This window comes from Hemicordylus capensis, chromosome 9 (genome assembly GCF_027244095.1).
Source record: "Hemicordylus capensis ecotype Gifberg chromosome 9, rHemCap1.1.pri, whole genome shotgun sequence".
Classification (NCBI taxonomy): domain Eukaryota; kingdom Metazoa; phylum Chordata; class Lepidosauria; order Squamata; family Cordylidae; genus Hemicordylus; species Hemicordylus capensis.
Window position 1 is genome coordinate 25718889 of NC_069665.1, and position 12138 is coordinate 25731026.

At 47.5% G+C, this 12138-nt stretch overlaps 1 protein-coding gene and 1 long non-coding RNA gene across 3 annotated transcripts; one reads left to right on the forward strand and one right to left on the reverse strand.

Annotated features, from left to right (window-relative positions):
* Positions 1-1196: 1196 nt before the first annotated feature.
* Positions 1197-7794, reverse strand: IRX3 (iroquois homeobox 3). 2 transcript variants are annotated; one of them, XM_053270462.1, is made up of 4 exons: positions 7521-7793; positions 4413-5619; positions 2778-2844; positions 1197-1560 (listed from the first exon to the last, which is right to left on the reverse strand). In XM_053270462.1, the coding sequence occupies exons 1-4, from the start codon at positions 7740-7742 to the stop codon at positions 1506-1508; spliced, it is 1551 nt and encodes a 516-aa protein (XP_053126437.1). In that variant the 5' UTR covers positions 7743-7793; the 3' UTR covers positions 1197-1505. The 2 variants fall into 2 exon arrangements, with proteins under 2 accessions (XP_053126437.1, XP_053126438.1); XM_053270463.1 differs by lacking the exon at positions 2778-2844 and having other exon boundaries at positions 7521-7794.
* On the forward strand, positions 4413-6304 carry LOC128334144 (uncharacterized). Its single transcript, XR_008311193.1, has 3 exons — positions 4413-4524; positions 5140-5371; positions 5921-6304. It is a non-coding gene; the product is annotated as an uncharacterized LOC128334144 (long non-coding RNA).
* Positions 7795-12138: the final 4344 nt, after the last annotated feature.

Genomic DNA, 12138 nt, shown 5'->3' on the forward strand with positions numbered 1-12138 from the left:
CGACAAGGAGGGGGTGTGCTTTGTTTGGCCTGAAGAGGGCGCTCGAGCTTCAGATTTCGCTTTGGCTCCCAATCCGGACGCCCGCCCCCTCTCACTTTCTCAGAAAGGGCTTTTTATAAATAGAAACGGTTGGATAATGAATATAAAATAATCACAGGAGATAGCGATCCTGCTTCTCTCCCCCTTCCCCTCCCTCGCATCCCTCCGGTTCGCTGCCAGCTCTGCCTTCAACAGCCTTTCCTCTTAATCCAGATCTCCTTCAAGGAGAGCAGGAAAAGCAGGAAAGCGAGAGAGGGGAAGAAAGACGCGCTTTCCCTGCCCGCCCCTTTCTCCTTCCTTGAGTCTTTCTCGCCCTGGAAAAACACAGAGGCGAAGGAGAGCCGCTTGCCTGTCTGATCTGCTCCCAGCAGCTTCTCAGACCAACCTCCCGGTCCATAACCGAGCCGGGAACCGAAGTGCCTACTTTGTGGTTTGTTTTAAACCGATTTACAGGCCCCGCGGAGAACCCCTTTCTGGCTATGCACGTGAGACCGCTGCACACGACTGCAAAGAACCCTCAAGCCCAACAACGTGCAAACTGCAATAAAATCAACGGCATTTGCAAGTCAACTTATTTACCAATGCGCTGGTCAATGACTGTAATCAAGTCTCTAACTTATTTACCAGGGCAGTGGAAAACTTTGATCCATTAAGAGCTCTGGCTTCTAGAACACCAGGTTTAAAATAATAATAATCATCATAATAAAAAATAATAAAATGAAATAATAATAATAATAATAATAATAATAATAATAATAATAATAATAATAATAATAATAATAATAGTCATCACTTGACTACAGTAAACCCACCAAGATCTGTAAATATAAAATATATTCTCCCTATCGAAAAATGCAAACCAGGAAATCTTAATTTTCTTACTCATTCAGTATGCTGTTTCGGTTTCTCTTTCTCTCACACACATACGCAAACCACCATTTTTATAGTCCATTTTTATAGTCCATAACAAAATATCTCTTGAATGCCTTTTTTTTTTTCAAAATTATGGGAAATTAAAAACTCTACACTTGGCACCTTCACCACACACTGAAAACTCCTCCAAAACTAGCTTGAAGGTTGCAACAGATATACTGCAAATAACCATAAAAATGCTAATAAGAATATAATAAAACAATGTGTAAGTGAGTATCAGAAAATTGTAGTCAAAGTTGCAACAGTTTATTAGCCAAAAATATATACTTTCTTGTACAATTTGGTTCACACTTATGTACATTTTTTTTTACTATATATACAAACAAAAAAAACGGAGACACCTATTTCTCACTGGACTTCCAAAAAAAACCTCACAACTTCAGCTAATCCAGATGATAGCATAGAAGCAGTTTTTTTTCTTGGTTTTTGTACCCCCCCCACCTCATTTAATACATGGACATGCGTACAAGTTGTAACTATACAGAGAATTTTATTTTACAATCATTAGAACATTTTTTTTAAAAAAAAATTAACTATGATGATGACAATGCAGATAGAACCATAGCTGCATCAAGTTGGTTCTGAGGCCTGCAAGAAAAGGGACATGGGGGAAAAAAAGATATTGAATTGTGATTTCTCTGTTCATCTGCTTTGTGCTCACCATTTCACTGCAACTGATACCCTCTTTAACTTGAAACAAATGTCTTTTGAAAATACCCAGGAGTTCCCCAACAGTGATTCCAGTTTTATGTGGAGTTTTGTGATACCTTAACGGTACATGGATTTATTGAGGCATATGCTTTTGTGAACTTAGAGGCCACTTGGTCAGTTGTTGTGGCTGTCAAAGTATGCTTTAGTCCACGAAAGCTGATGCCACAGTCCATCTGTTAAGGGACCGCCACAGTCTTTGTTGAGTCTGCTGTGACGGACGAATACAGCTGCCTCTCCAATTTTATTTGAGTTCCAATATATGATGGGCACGATCCTTAAATGTCTGGGGTTTGGGGCAGGCCAAAGTCTTTTCCATGGCTTTTCAGCTGTATCAAGCAACTTTGGGTTGATGCTCTTTCTTTGCTATATGCAAGACCGTGCATGCATAGATGAACCAATCTTTCTCATCAGTGTACGGATAAAGTTGTATGGTCTTACACTAAAAAAATACACATGCGTATACCCATGAACCACAATCTGATGGGCTTAAGTATACTATGCTCCACAGGTCTGTTTTATAGGCCTGTGCATTCAGTTTCAGACACATTTTCATATGCAAATGATCCTTAGAATGCAGCTTTTAAAATTGCATTATTAGAATTTAGTATGTGTGTGTTGGGAGGGGGATACCCACAAAAGGCATGGGATGTCTTCTGCCTTCCTATTTATTCTAGCCAAACTGAGCATACTTTGCATTTATTAGTGCAGTCTAAAAGAACCTGAAGTGTTGACTGTCCTTAACATTATATTTAACATAGTTCTGCAGGGAAACCAAACACAGAACAAGGAGCTTGGAAAAGAAACTAAGGGAGGGGGGAAAGAATAATTTATAATTCTTACACATTTTTAAAGATATGTGCAGCCCGATCCCTTGCATGTTTACTTGGAAGTAAGTCCCATTGAATTAAATGGCATTTAACCCCAAGTAAGTGTACATGAGATTGCAGCCTTAGATGGGAAGAGAGTTGGGGATTTCCAAAATAAAAAGAAGAAAAAGAAAAAAAAATAGAAAAACTTGTTTGTTAACAAGTTTATTTCTTTCCCCCCCAAATCTGTCTTGTTGTGTACCCCCTAGGACATAGATCATCTCTTACCGCCTCTGAACTGGTTGGAAAGCTGTCTTTATTAACTTTTTCTCTACTTCCAAGGCACTAGATCGATCTAAAACAAAAAAAAGCAAAGAAAGAAAATAAAAAGTTCCTTAAAAAAAAAAAAAAACACCTTGGATTTGCTACTTTTAAGGAACCCTGAATTAATAAAGTCACTCTCCAGAACTTAGCTTGGCACATTTTAAATTGTTGTTTAAAAAAACCAGATCCTTAATATATCCAATATAAAACTGGTTTCAGTGGGACTTCTTTACAGTTAAAGGTGCACAATCCTAAACACACTTATTAGGGAACAAATCCCATTGAAATCAATGGGACGTACTTCTGGGTTAGGGTGTTTAGGACCTACACTTTCAGCGTGTGTTTAGGATTACGATCTGGTTCCCCAAACACACTTTACTTGGAAGTAAAACTCTTCTGATTTCAAGTTTGGAACTCCTTTCCAAGTAAATAGGCTTAAGTGTCTGTGGGAGAGGGATTCTTTGTTCGTTTCTTTTTTTAAAAGGCAAATTATACTATTAATAAAGCAAAAAAACACATTCTGAGGACAGCAACCCATTGGGAGAGAATGATGAAGATATTTTCCAACCCAGTTTTTTTAGAGGCAATATTGGGCATTGTTATTTTTTCCCTTCAAAGGAATTCTTATGCTGTTTTAGGTTTTTTTTTAAACAAACACACCACCAATGATGTTAGACTATATTCCTGGCACTAAAAATATGGGAGGGAGGGGGGAGAAAAAGAAAGAAAGAAAGAAAGAAAGAAAGAAAGAAAGAAAGAAAGAAAGAAAGAAAGAAAGAAAGAAAGAAAGAAAGAAAGCTTTCTGAAATAAGTGTGAAACTTTAGTCCAACTGGTGAAGCTGAACTTTTGATAAGAAATTAAATGGGGCAGAGATCCCAAAATGTTAACATTGGGGTTTCTTCTTGTTCCACAATTGGAACTCACCATCCTTTGGTGAAAAAGGAAAGAACCTTTGATGAAAAGGAACGGGGGCAGGGGAGAGATATATAAATCATAGAAATATTGAGGTTTCTCTCTCTCTCTCATTTGCTGAATATCTCAGATGCCTCTCTCTCCCATTTAGTTTCTGTACAGTGAACACAACTGCGCACACCGGCTCAGCAACATTTCCCGGAAGTCAATCCCACGGAGTTGATTTACTCCCGAGTAGACATGCACAGGATTGCAGCCTTAGCCCCCCAGCAGACGTGTGTGTGGCGGGGGGAGGCTTGCCTCTTCGATCCCTTCGGCTTTAGCTTCAGGAGAACAGCGAAGTCGTGGTGCGTTTTGGGGAACTTACTTTGGAGTAAACAGGTCGGGGGTTGGACGGTTTATCGCTACTGGAGGATGGGGAGGATGGGGAGAAATTCAAGTCTCTGCCTGGGGAAATTTATATATATATATTTAAATGGTCATTTGAAAACAAATTTTGTGTATACACACACACACACACACAATTTGTTTTCAAATGACCATTTAAAGTACTTGTTTTTTGTTCTGAGAAGAAAAGAGGGAAATACAAAGAGCAGGAGCTGAGCCCTTCCCCAGATCTCCCCCTGTCCCCCTCGTCCCTCTCCTCGACTCTGCCCGCCCCCCTCCACTCCCGGTCCAGTGGTTACCTGTTCCGGAGGATTCCGCGCTCTGCGCTTGGTCCACGGGTCTGGAGAAAGCCGCGATGGCAGCGGCGGCGTTGGGGGCCGTGCTGGGGTTGGCCCCCCCGAGTCCCAGGAGGTGAGGGGTGCTCAGTAAGGTGAGCGGGTGCGGGTGGTGGTGGTGGTGGTGGGGATGTGCGGAGAAGGCCCTGCTGGACCAGCTGGCGAACTTGCCCAGCGGGCACGACGAGACGAGTCTGTGTGCGGGGCCCGGGGCCGCAGGGGGGGCCGCCGCCGCCGTCGGAGGAGGGTGGGGGGCTCCCACCAGCTGCAGGCTCTGCGGGGCCGCCGCTGCGGCGGGGGGCGAGCAGCCGCTGGGGGGCGATTTCCGCGAAGGGTGATCCGGGCTGGTGGCTGTCTCTGCTAAGGACCAGATCTTGGGCTTCGACGGCTGGGGCTGTGCCGGCGGCGGCGGCTGTAAAGGCGGGCTGGGCGCCGTCGGGGGGGACGCTGGGGGCGAGGGACGGGGTGGCGGCGGCGGTTGCAGCTGCAGGCCGGCCGGGGCGCGCTGCCTGGCCTCGAGGGCCCTCAGAAAGCGCTCCTGCGCGCCGGGCAAGTCCTCGAAGCCGTCGGAAGCCTCCGAGTCGGTGGTCTTGGCGTCCGAGGGCAGCAGCGCCGCGACCTCAGGCGGCAACTCGTCCTCCTCCTCCTCCTCCTCGTCGTCATCGTCCTCCTCGTCCTCTTCCCCCTCCAGGAGAAGCTGCCCCGCTGTGGGGACCCCGCCGGGCGGGCCGCCGCTCTCCATGTTCTCCGTGTCGATGTTCTCCAGGTCGATCTCTTCGTCGTCGGGGTCGCGCTTGTCGCCCTCGCCGTCCTCCTCGTCGTGCTCGCTGCCGTAGGAGTTGCCCTCCTCGTCGGTGCGGCTGCGGGGCGCCCAGGTCATCTTGTTCTCCTTCTTGAGGCGCCGCCGGGCGTTGGCGAACCAGGTGGAGACCTGCGTGAGGGTCATCTTGGTGATGATGGCCAGCATGATCTTCTCGCCCTTGGTGGGGTACGGGTTCTTCCGGTGCTCGTTCAGCCAGGCCTTGAGGGTGCTGGTACTCTCCCGGGTGGCGTTCTTGGGCCTGGACGGGTCCCCGAACTGGTACTGCCCATAGGGATAGAAAGCCGGGTGGTGGTGAGGAAAGGCCGGGTGCTGGACTCCGGGGCTGTCCTTCAGCTCATACTGGGCCCCCTAGACGGGGAGGACGGGGAGAAAGCAGAGAGGAGGTTAGAGAGATCAACAAAAACGCTCAGCGCCAACCCAAGTCGTCCCCAAAGGGGGGAAATGCAAAGCATCAAACAAATACCTTCGACAGGGCCTAGTTATCATTCCGCCGGATGGCGAAGAATTCTATGGAGCCCGAAAGCCTGCGCAGGCCATGCTGATTTAAGCTCAGCAGATAGACAGATTCTGGGACACTGGAGTTGGTCTTAATAAAGGTATCGGCTTTTTGGATTGGTCAACCTCCCATTGTTTTACTTTCTCATTTCAGGAAGCAATGGGCTTGGAGGAAGGGAGAGGACGTCTATTATTTCCCTGCATCTCAGCACTGCAGCCTTCTCCCCCTGGAACTGAACTCTAAAGGCTTTCCAGCCTTTATCACAGTCCTTTTAAACAAATAAAAGAAAAGAAAAAGAAAAGGGCATTCTTATTTTTAAAGCAAGCTGAAATATTTCTCTCCCCCTTCGCTTTTTCCCGTGCAAGTGCTGCTTCCAGAACTCACGAGGTGCAAAGGCAAGACCGATTAAACGGGACAGATTCGACTTTTCGGCTTTGTTTTAAATCCTTCCCCCAAACGGAGCTGGAACAGGCCTATACGGGCTGCACTTGATGTGACATTTTACGGAAAGGTGGTGGGGATATTTTAAACACCACTTCGACAGACACGCTCCTTTTCCTTTAGAAAAAGAAGTCGGGAGTATTAGATAATATCGGCTGCTTGCAACTTTGCAGCAGTCAGAAACAAAACATCCGAAGTTGTCGCAAATTTTTGCACTGGTCTCCCTGTTTCACTCTTTTACACACACACACACACACACACACACACACACACATACACACACGCATAGAGGGTGTTGTGGACTAACACTTAAAAATCAAAAGCCAAAACCAAACCTATCGTTTTATGATTCCTCCAAGGGCTGGAAGCAGCTGTCAATCAAGCCCCTCGTCAAAGCAAAATGCCACCCCACCATCAAGATCTGCTTCTTTTGCGTGCGCGCGCGTGTCTAAGAGTTGTGGTGTGTGTGTGTGCATGGCGGTGGCGCGGGGGTGGGGGGATAGTTTGATTTTCTTTTGCAACTTTCCTTAGAAAGGCACTCAGGCCCGAGCACGGCCTCTACAACTCTGTTTAGACTTCTGAAGAATTTTTTTTTAAGGAAGATCTCCACAGCGCCCTGCTTCTCCCTTCCAAAAATAAAGCAAGCTAAACTCCCACGTCTTAGATTATATCGTAATATTTTCCGGGTTCGCAAGCCGGCTGCTTTTGCTTGCTGGGTGAGAGAGAGAGAGAGAGAGAGAGAGAGAGAGAAAATTCCCCCACTGATGCACGAAAAGGCGCAAAATGCGATTATTCTTCTCTTGCAGAGATCCGTCCGTGAGGACTTTCCTTTCTCTCCCTCCCATTCTCCTCAGCCCCACTCCAGTTCCATTCCCCGCAAGCCTCAGAGTCCCACACCCGGAATTATTTAGAAGCTGCATTGACACCAGTGGGAGAGACGCGACTTCCGAGCAATCGGCGCTGAAGGAGCCGGGTGTGCCGCGCTCTAAGAGAGAGCAGAGAGCCCCGCTGCGAGTGAGACCCCCAAGCCAGGCGTTCTGTGGGCTCGATCGCCTGCCGAAGAGGGATTTCTCTGCCCGGACCGAACCAGAGGGAGAGCCAGAAGCAGACCGAGGTTGCTGGTCAATTGCACGCACGCTGAAGGCGCGCGCCTCTGCCTCGCCAAGTCCTAGCATGGGGGAAGTTTGGAGAGGAGCAGAGCGGGGCAAAATCCCGGGGATTCTTTTGGTTGCGGCTCGCTCGCTCGTGCCCAGGGCAAGGCAGCTGCGACCGGAGAGGGCAGGGGGAAGAAGGGAGACCCGACGGTCCTTACCAGCTGCGGGAAGATGGGTAGCTCGGCGGTGTAGGGCAAAAAGGCTCCGTATCCCTGGGCAGCCGCGGCTGCGGCGTACGGCGCTCCGTACATGGAGGAGAGCACGTTGGAGAGAGTCCCCGACGGGCTGAGGTCTGCCCCGTTGCGGGAGGCGCCGTTCCCCTGGCGATCCGACGGGTAGATCGGGCGAATGTACTGGTATCCCAGCTGGGAAAAAGCCATGGCGGGGTTGTGTGTGTGTGTGTGTGTGTGTGTGTGTGTGGGGGGGGGAGGGTGGGGGGTGGGGGGAAGGGGGGAAGGAGAGAGGGGGAGGGGAAAGAGGGAGGGGGGAGGAAAGGAAAGGCAGAGAGCGAAAGGAAGGAGAGAGAGAGAGAGAGAGGGTGGCACGGGGAGAGAAGAGCCCGGCGGGTCGCCCTTTTGCCTGCACTTTTTAGCGTCTCCCAGAAACTCTGCCAGGCATTGGCGGTGTGGGGTGGGTTAGGGGGGTGGGTAGGGAGGGAGGGAGGTGGGGTGGGGTGGAGACCAGGCGAGGGGGGGCTGCCTCCCCCTCCTCCTCCTCCTCCTCCTCCTTCCTCCGGCCGCTATTGCGCGAGAGCGATCCTCCGGCACTCTCCCTCTCTCTACTTTTCCTATTGATCTGAGTGGACTCCGGGTCAGGTCCTAACAGATTGCGGGAGATTATTGGAACTCCCACCTTTGAGTGGCAGCCCGAGCCTCTGGCAAGCCCCGCCCCTTTCTTTTAAAGTCTCTCTGGCTTTCTCACTCTTGGCTCGCTCGCTCCTCCCGCCTTCCTTGACTGACGTCGCGATCTTTTATTTGAGTGCTTTCCAAATCTCGCCCAAGCCACCGCCAACCCGTGGGCTGTTTGACAGCGCTTGCACGCTGACCCAGAGCAGTGTGTGTGTGTGTTTCAAATATTATGGTTATTTAAATGAAATATGATGAGGGCTTCAGAGATGCTCGTCCTACGTTGGGAATGAAAGCAAATGTGTCATTTGGGGGAAACGTGGCGCGCGGGGGCGGGGGTTGGCAGTGATAGGAACAGAGGAAGCTGCCAAATACTGAGTCAGACCTTTGGGCCTTCTAGCTCAGTATTGTCTACACAGGCTGGCAGCGGCTTCTCCAAGGTTGCAATCCAGAGATGCCAGGAAAGAAACTTGGAACATTCTGCATGAAAAAATTGGGGATTAATTTTAAAATAGTGATTTATTGCTTGTTAATTTTCCTCCGTAGAGATCATCTCGCAAACCTTCCTTTCTCTCAGACATCCACCCCCTTTCCCATTGGGATTCCCTTAACTAATATCGATTTAAAAATCTGGTTACCTTCTTTCCTCCCCCCAGGGGGGAATTCTCTTTGGCATCCAGTCTTGAAGGAGTTTCTCTAACACAGTAGGGCAAAGATACAGTAAGGTGGAGAAGATGAGGGTGGAGAGTAAATGCTCCTCCTAGTAAGGGACTTTAAAGACCCGCGAGTCAGATTTTGGACCTCAAAGGTGGGGGGGGAAGAGGCAAATCAAAATGTTAACAAATGGCACACAGGAGCAGTTGATAAATATATGGTGTGGCCAATAAACAAAAATTAAATGAACAATGGGGACAGACAGGCACGCACACAGCCATTCGAAAGGAACCCATTAAGACCTTTTTGTCCGGGTGCCCCATCTCTAATTAGGAAATTTATGGTCGTTTTCCTCAGTCCGGGGGTTCCCTACAGCCGAGCACGTGAAGGGAAGGGAAGTGAATACCTGTGCAGAAAACGATGAGGATGTGTTTGGTTTTGATTTCGAAAGAAAGAAAGAAAGAAAGAAAGAAAGAAAGAAAGAAAGAAAGAAAGAAAGAAAGAAAGAAAGAAAGAAAGAAAGAAAGATTGCTCAGCAAATAATCAGTCCTTAAAATAATAATCATAAATTAATAAAGATGTTTCTGCAAAAACGGAATGAGGAGCTTCACTGACTCTTCAAAGGTGACCCCAAACGACGGGTGGAGAAATTATTTGTAGGCGTAAACTTAGCTGGTGACTTTTTTTGCTGTTGACGGGATGGTCATGGAAACAGAATGCAGTCTCTTTCTCTCTCTCTTGCATGTTCTTAATACTTTATAGACGCATGCATATCTCCTCATCCGTCTTCTCCGGCGTTGGCCTTACTTCAAATTAAATCTAAATATCTCAGGCAATCTTGCTGATCCGTCAGCAAAAGAATCCAAAAGGCAGTATTCTAGAAATGCCTTTTTTAGGACTACCTGAACTGACCCAAAATCTTGAGCAAGTTTCCGCGTTCTTCAGAACTCTTCATCACAGAGTGAATGTTCAGGAGAGAAGGAGAGGGAGAAGAAAGGGCGAGCAGGGCTCAGAGTAGCAATGGTTACAATGCAAAAAGAAAAAGCCTGCAATTGTTAACTGCCTTATGATGGAATACAGGAAAAGTATTGTGTACCATACAAGTGTGTTAGGGGCAAACACCACACACCATCCTGTATAACTTTGCTCCCCGCTTTCCCTAACTGACACATTTCCTGTGCATGAAAATACATATGTATAGATCCTAATACTGTATATATCCATACATACATATAACACATATCTCTTTTTAGGATCTATACATATGTATTTTCACGCACAGAAGACCCCCGTCGGTTGATTTACTCGCGAGTAATCTTGGCCTCCTCTCTGGAGAGAGAGAGAGATATTTATGTGTGTGAGGAGAGAGAAAAAGGGAGAGAGAGAGGCATTATTATAAGTCTCTCTCTCTCTCTCTCTCTCTCTCTCTTTGTGTGTGTGTGTGTGTGTGTGTGTGTGTGTGTGTGTAGAGAGAGGGGGGAGGGAGGCATTATTATAAGTGTGTTTATATACATATAACACAAACATCCATCATTTTATATTATATTATAATTATTATTATTTACTTATGTATTTATTAATTATATAATTATATAATGAGAAGTCATGTCCCTGTAAGGGGTTTGCAATTTACAGATCGACACCAAGGAAAACGCGGTGGAAGGGGAACTTTTTGGGGGGGAAAGGGGAACAGGGGGATATGGCGTCTATATATCCTATAAGGAAATGTGAGGTTATATTTCAGTCTGAAACAGATCTCTCCAGCAGTTCCTACAGACAACTACAGAAAGTAGGTGTAAGAGCGAAAGCTGTGGACACAGGAACTCTCAGCTCCCTCTCCCCTCCCCAACTTTTTTTTTGGCGGGGGGGGGGGACTTTGTGTGAAGTATTTTGTGCTAGCACTTTGTGTGAAGTTTCCACTTCCTTCCTTTTCCAAGTTTTGGGAGCGTGGCACTGCGCAGGGCGCTCGCCCCCTTCCCCATTAATCCGCTGGACAGATTACTTTCAGCAGTCTGTCCCAAATTCTCCTAGAATAATCGTCGATCCCCCTCCCTCGCCCTCCACCCCCCACGTGTGGGTTTTATTTTATAACTCTATTCCTTAAAAATAATAACAATATGAAATTCATATCAGCTTAAACAGTGAGAAGAATCGACCTTGATCGCTTCCCCTTCTAAACCTCTCTCCTCTTGTAATAAATGCGGATTATGTCAAAAGCAAGAGCCCGAATTAAAATTCTCTGAATCAATATAGAAAGATCTGGGCCAAACATCTTTAATCGTATTAGGGCCGTCCTGATAGGCAAAGCAATCTGCTAATCTAGTGTCGATCTCTCCTCCCTTTCAGTCCCGGTACCAGTTTTGGGGATGGAAAAATCTGTTTCCAACCTCTTTAACTGGGATAGTGCTGGGATTATTAGAACTGTTATGTTTAATTCGGGAGGCTGCTGGGGCAGAAGGAACAACTCCAATCAGATCTTGATTGTCCTGCTTGTTTTGTTTATATCGCTTGGCACTAATTTAATCTTTTCCATGGGGGCGGCGAGTGGGGTGGTGGTGAGTTGAGAACAAACCCCACAGCGCATCACCGACTGAAGACCAAGGGAAGGGAGAGAGGATGGAAACAGACCCCCTTGGTTGATTTACTCGCGAGTAATCTTGGCCACCTCTCTGGATGGCAAGGAGACTTCTTCGAAGTGAGGGCACGATCCGATTTATACAAAGGCGAGAGGATTGGCGAAGGCCAGTGTGGAAGAAATTTGGGGAGGGGGAGGGCCTCCCAATTTGTGGAGGGGGAGGGCTATCCCCCACAGAATCTGATGGCTGGCAATCAGATGGCTGGCATCTGATTGGGAGTTGGTTGGAGGGAGGGAGTTTTCACGCATCCAGAGAGACGTCGGAAGGAAAACCATCCTGGGTGAAGGATCGGAGTGGCGGTAATATCAGGGCACCGACTGAGATGTCCTGTGTTCAAGTGTCGACACTCTGACACAAATGTATTAGATGGCCTTAAGCACCTCTCAGCGCCCCGTCCCCGCACCCCATTACAAGGTCGCTGTGTGGATTACTGACATAATGCCTGAACAAACCTTGGACTCTCTTAAAAGCTCCGTCCCAAGGCTAGACAAGCCATTTTCGTGATGGTGGTAGTAGCATTAGATATGAGTGCAAAAATATATATACACGCAAATGACACGCACGTGGCAGAAACACACGGCCGGGAGGTGAGCGCGCTGAGTCCATCTGGACGTTACACGGGAGACACGTGTGTAATAATC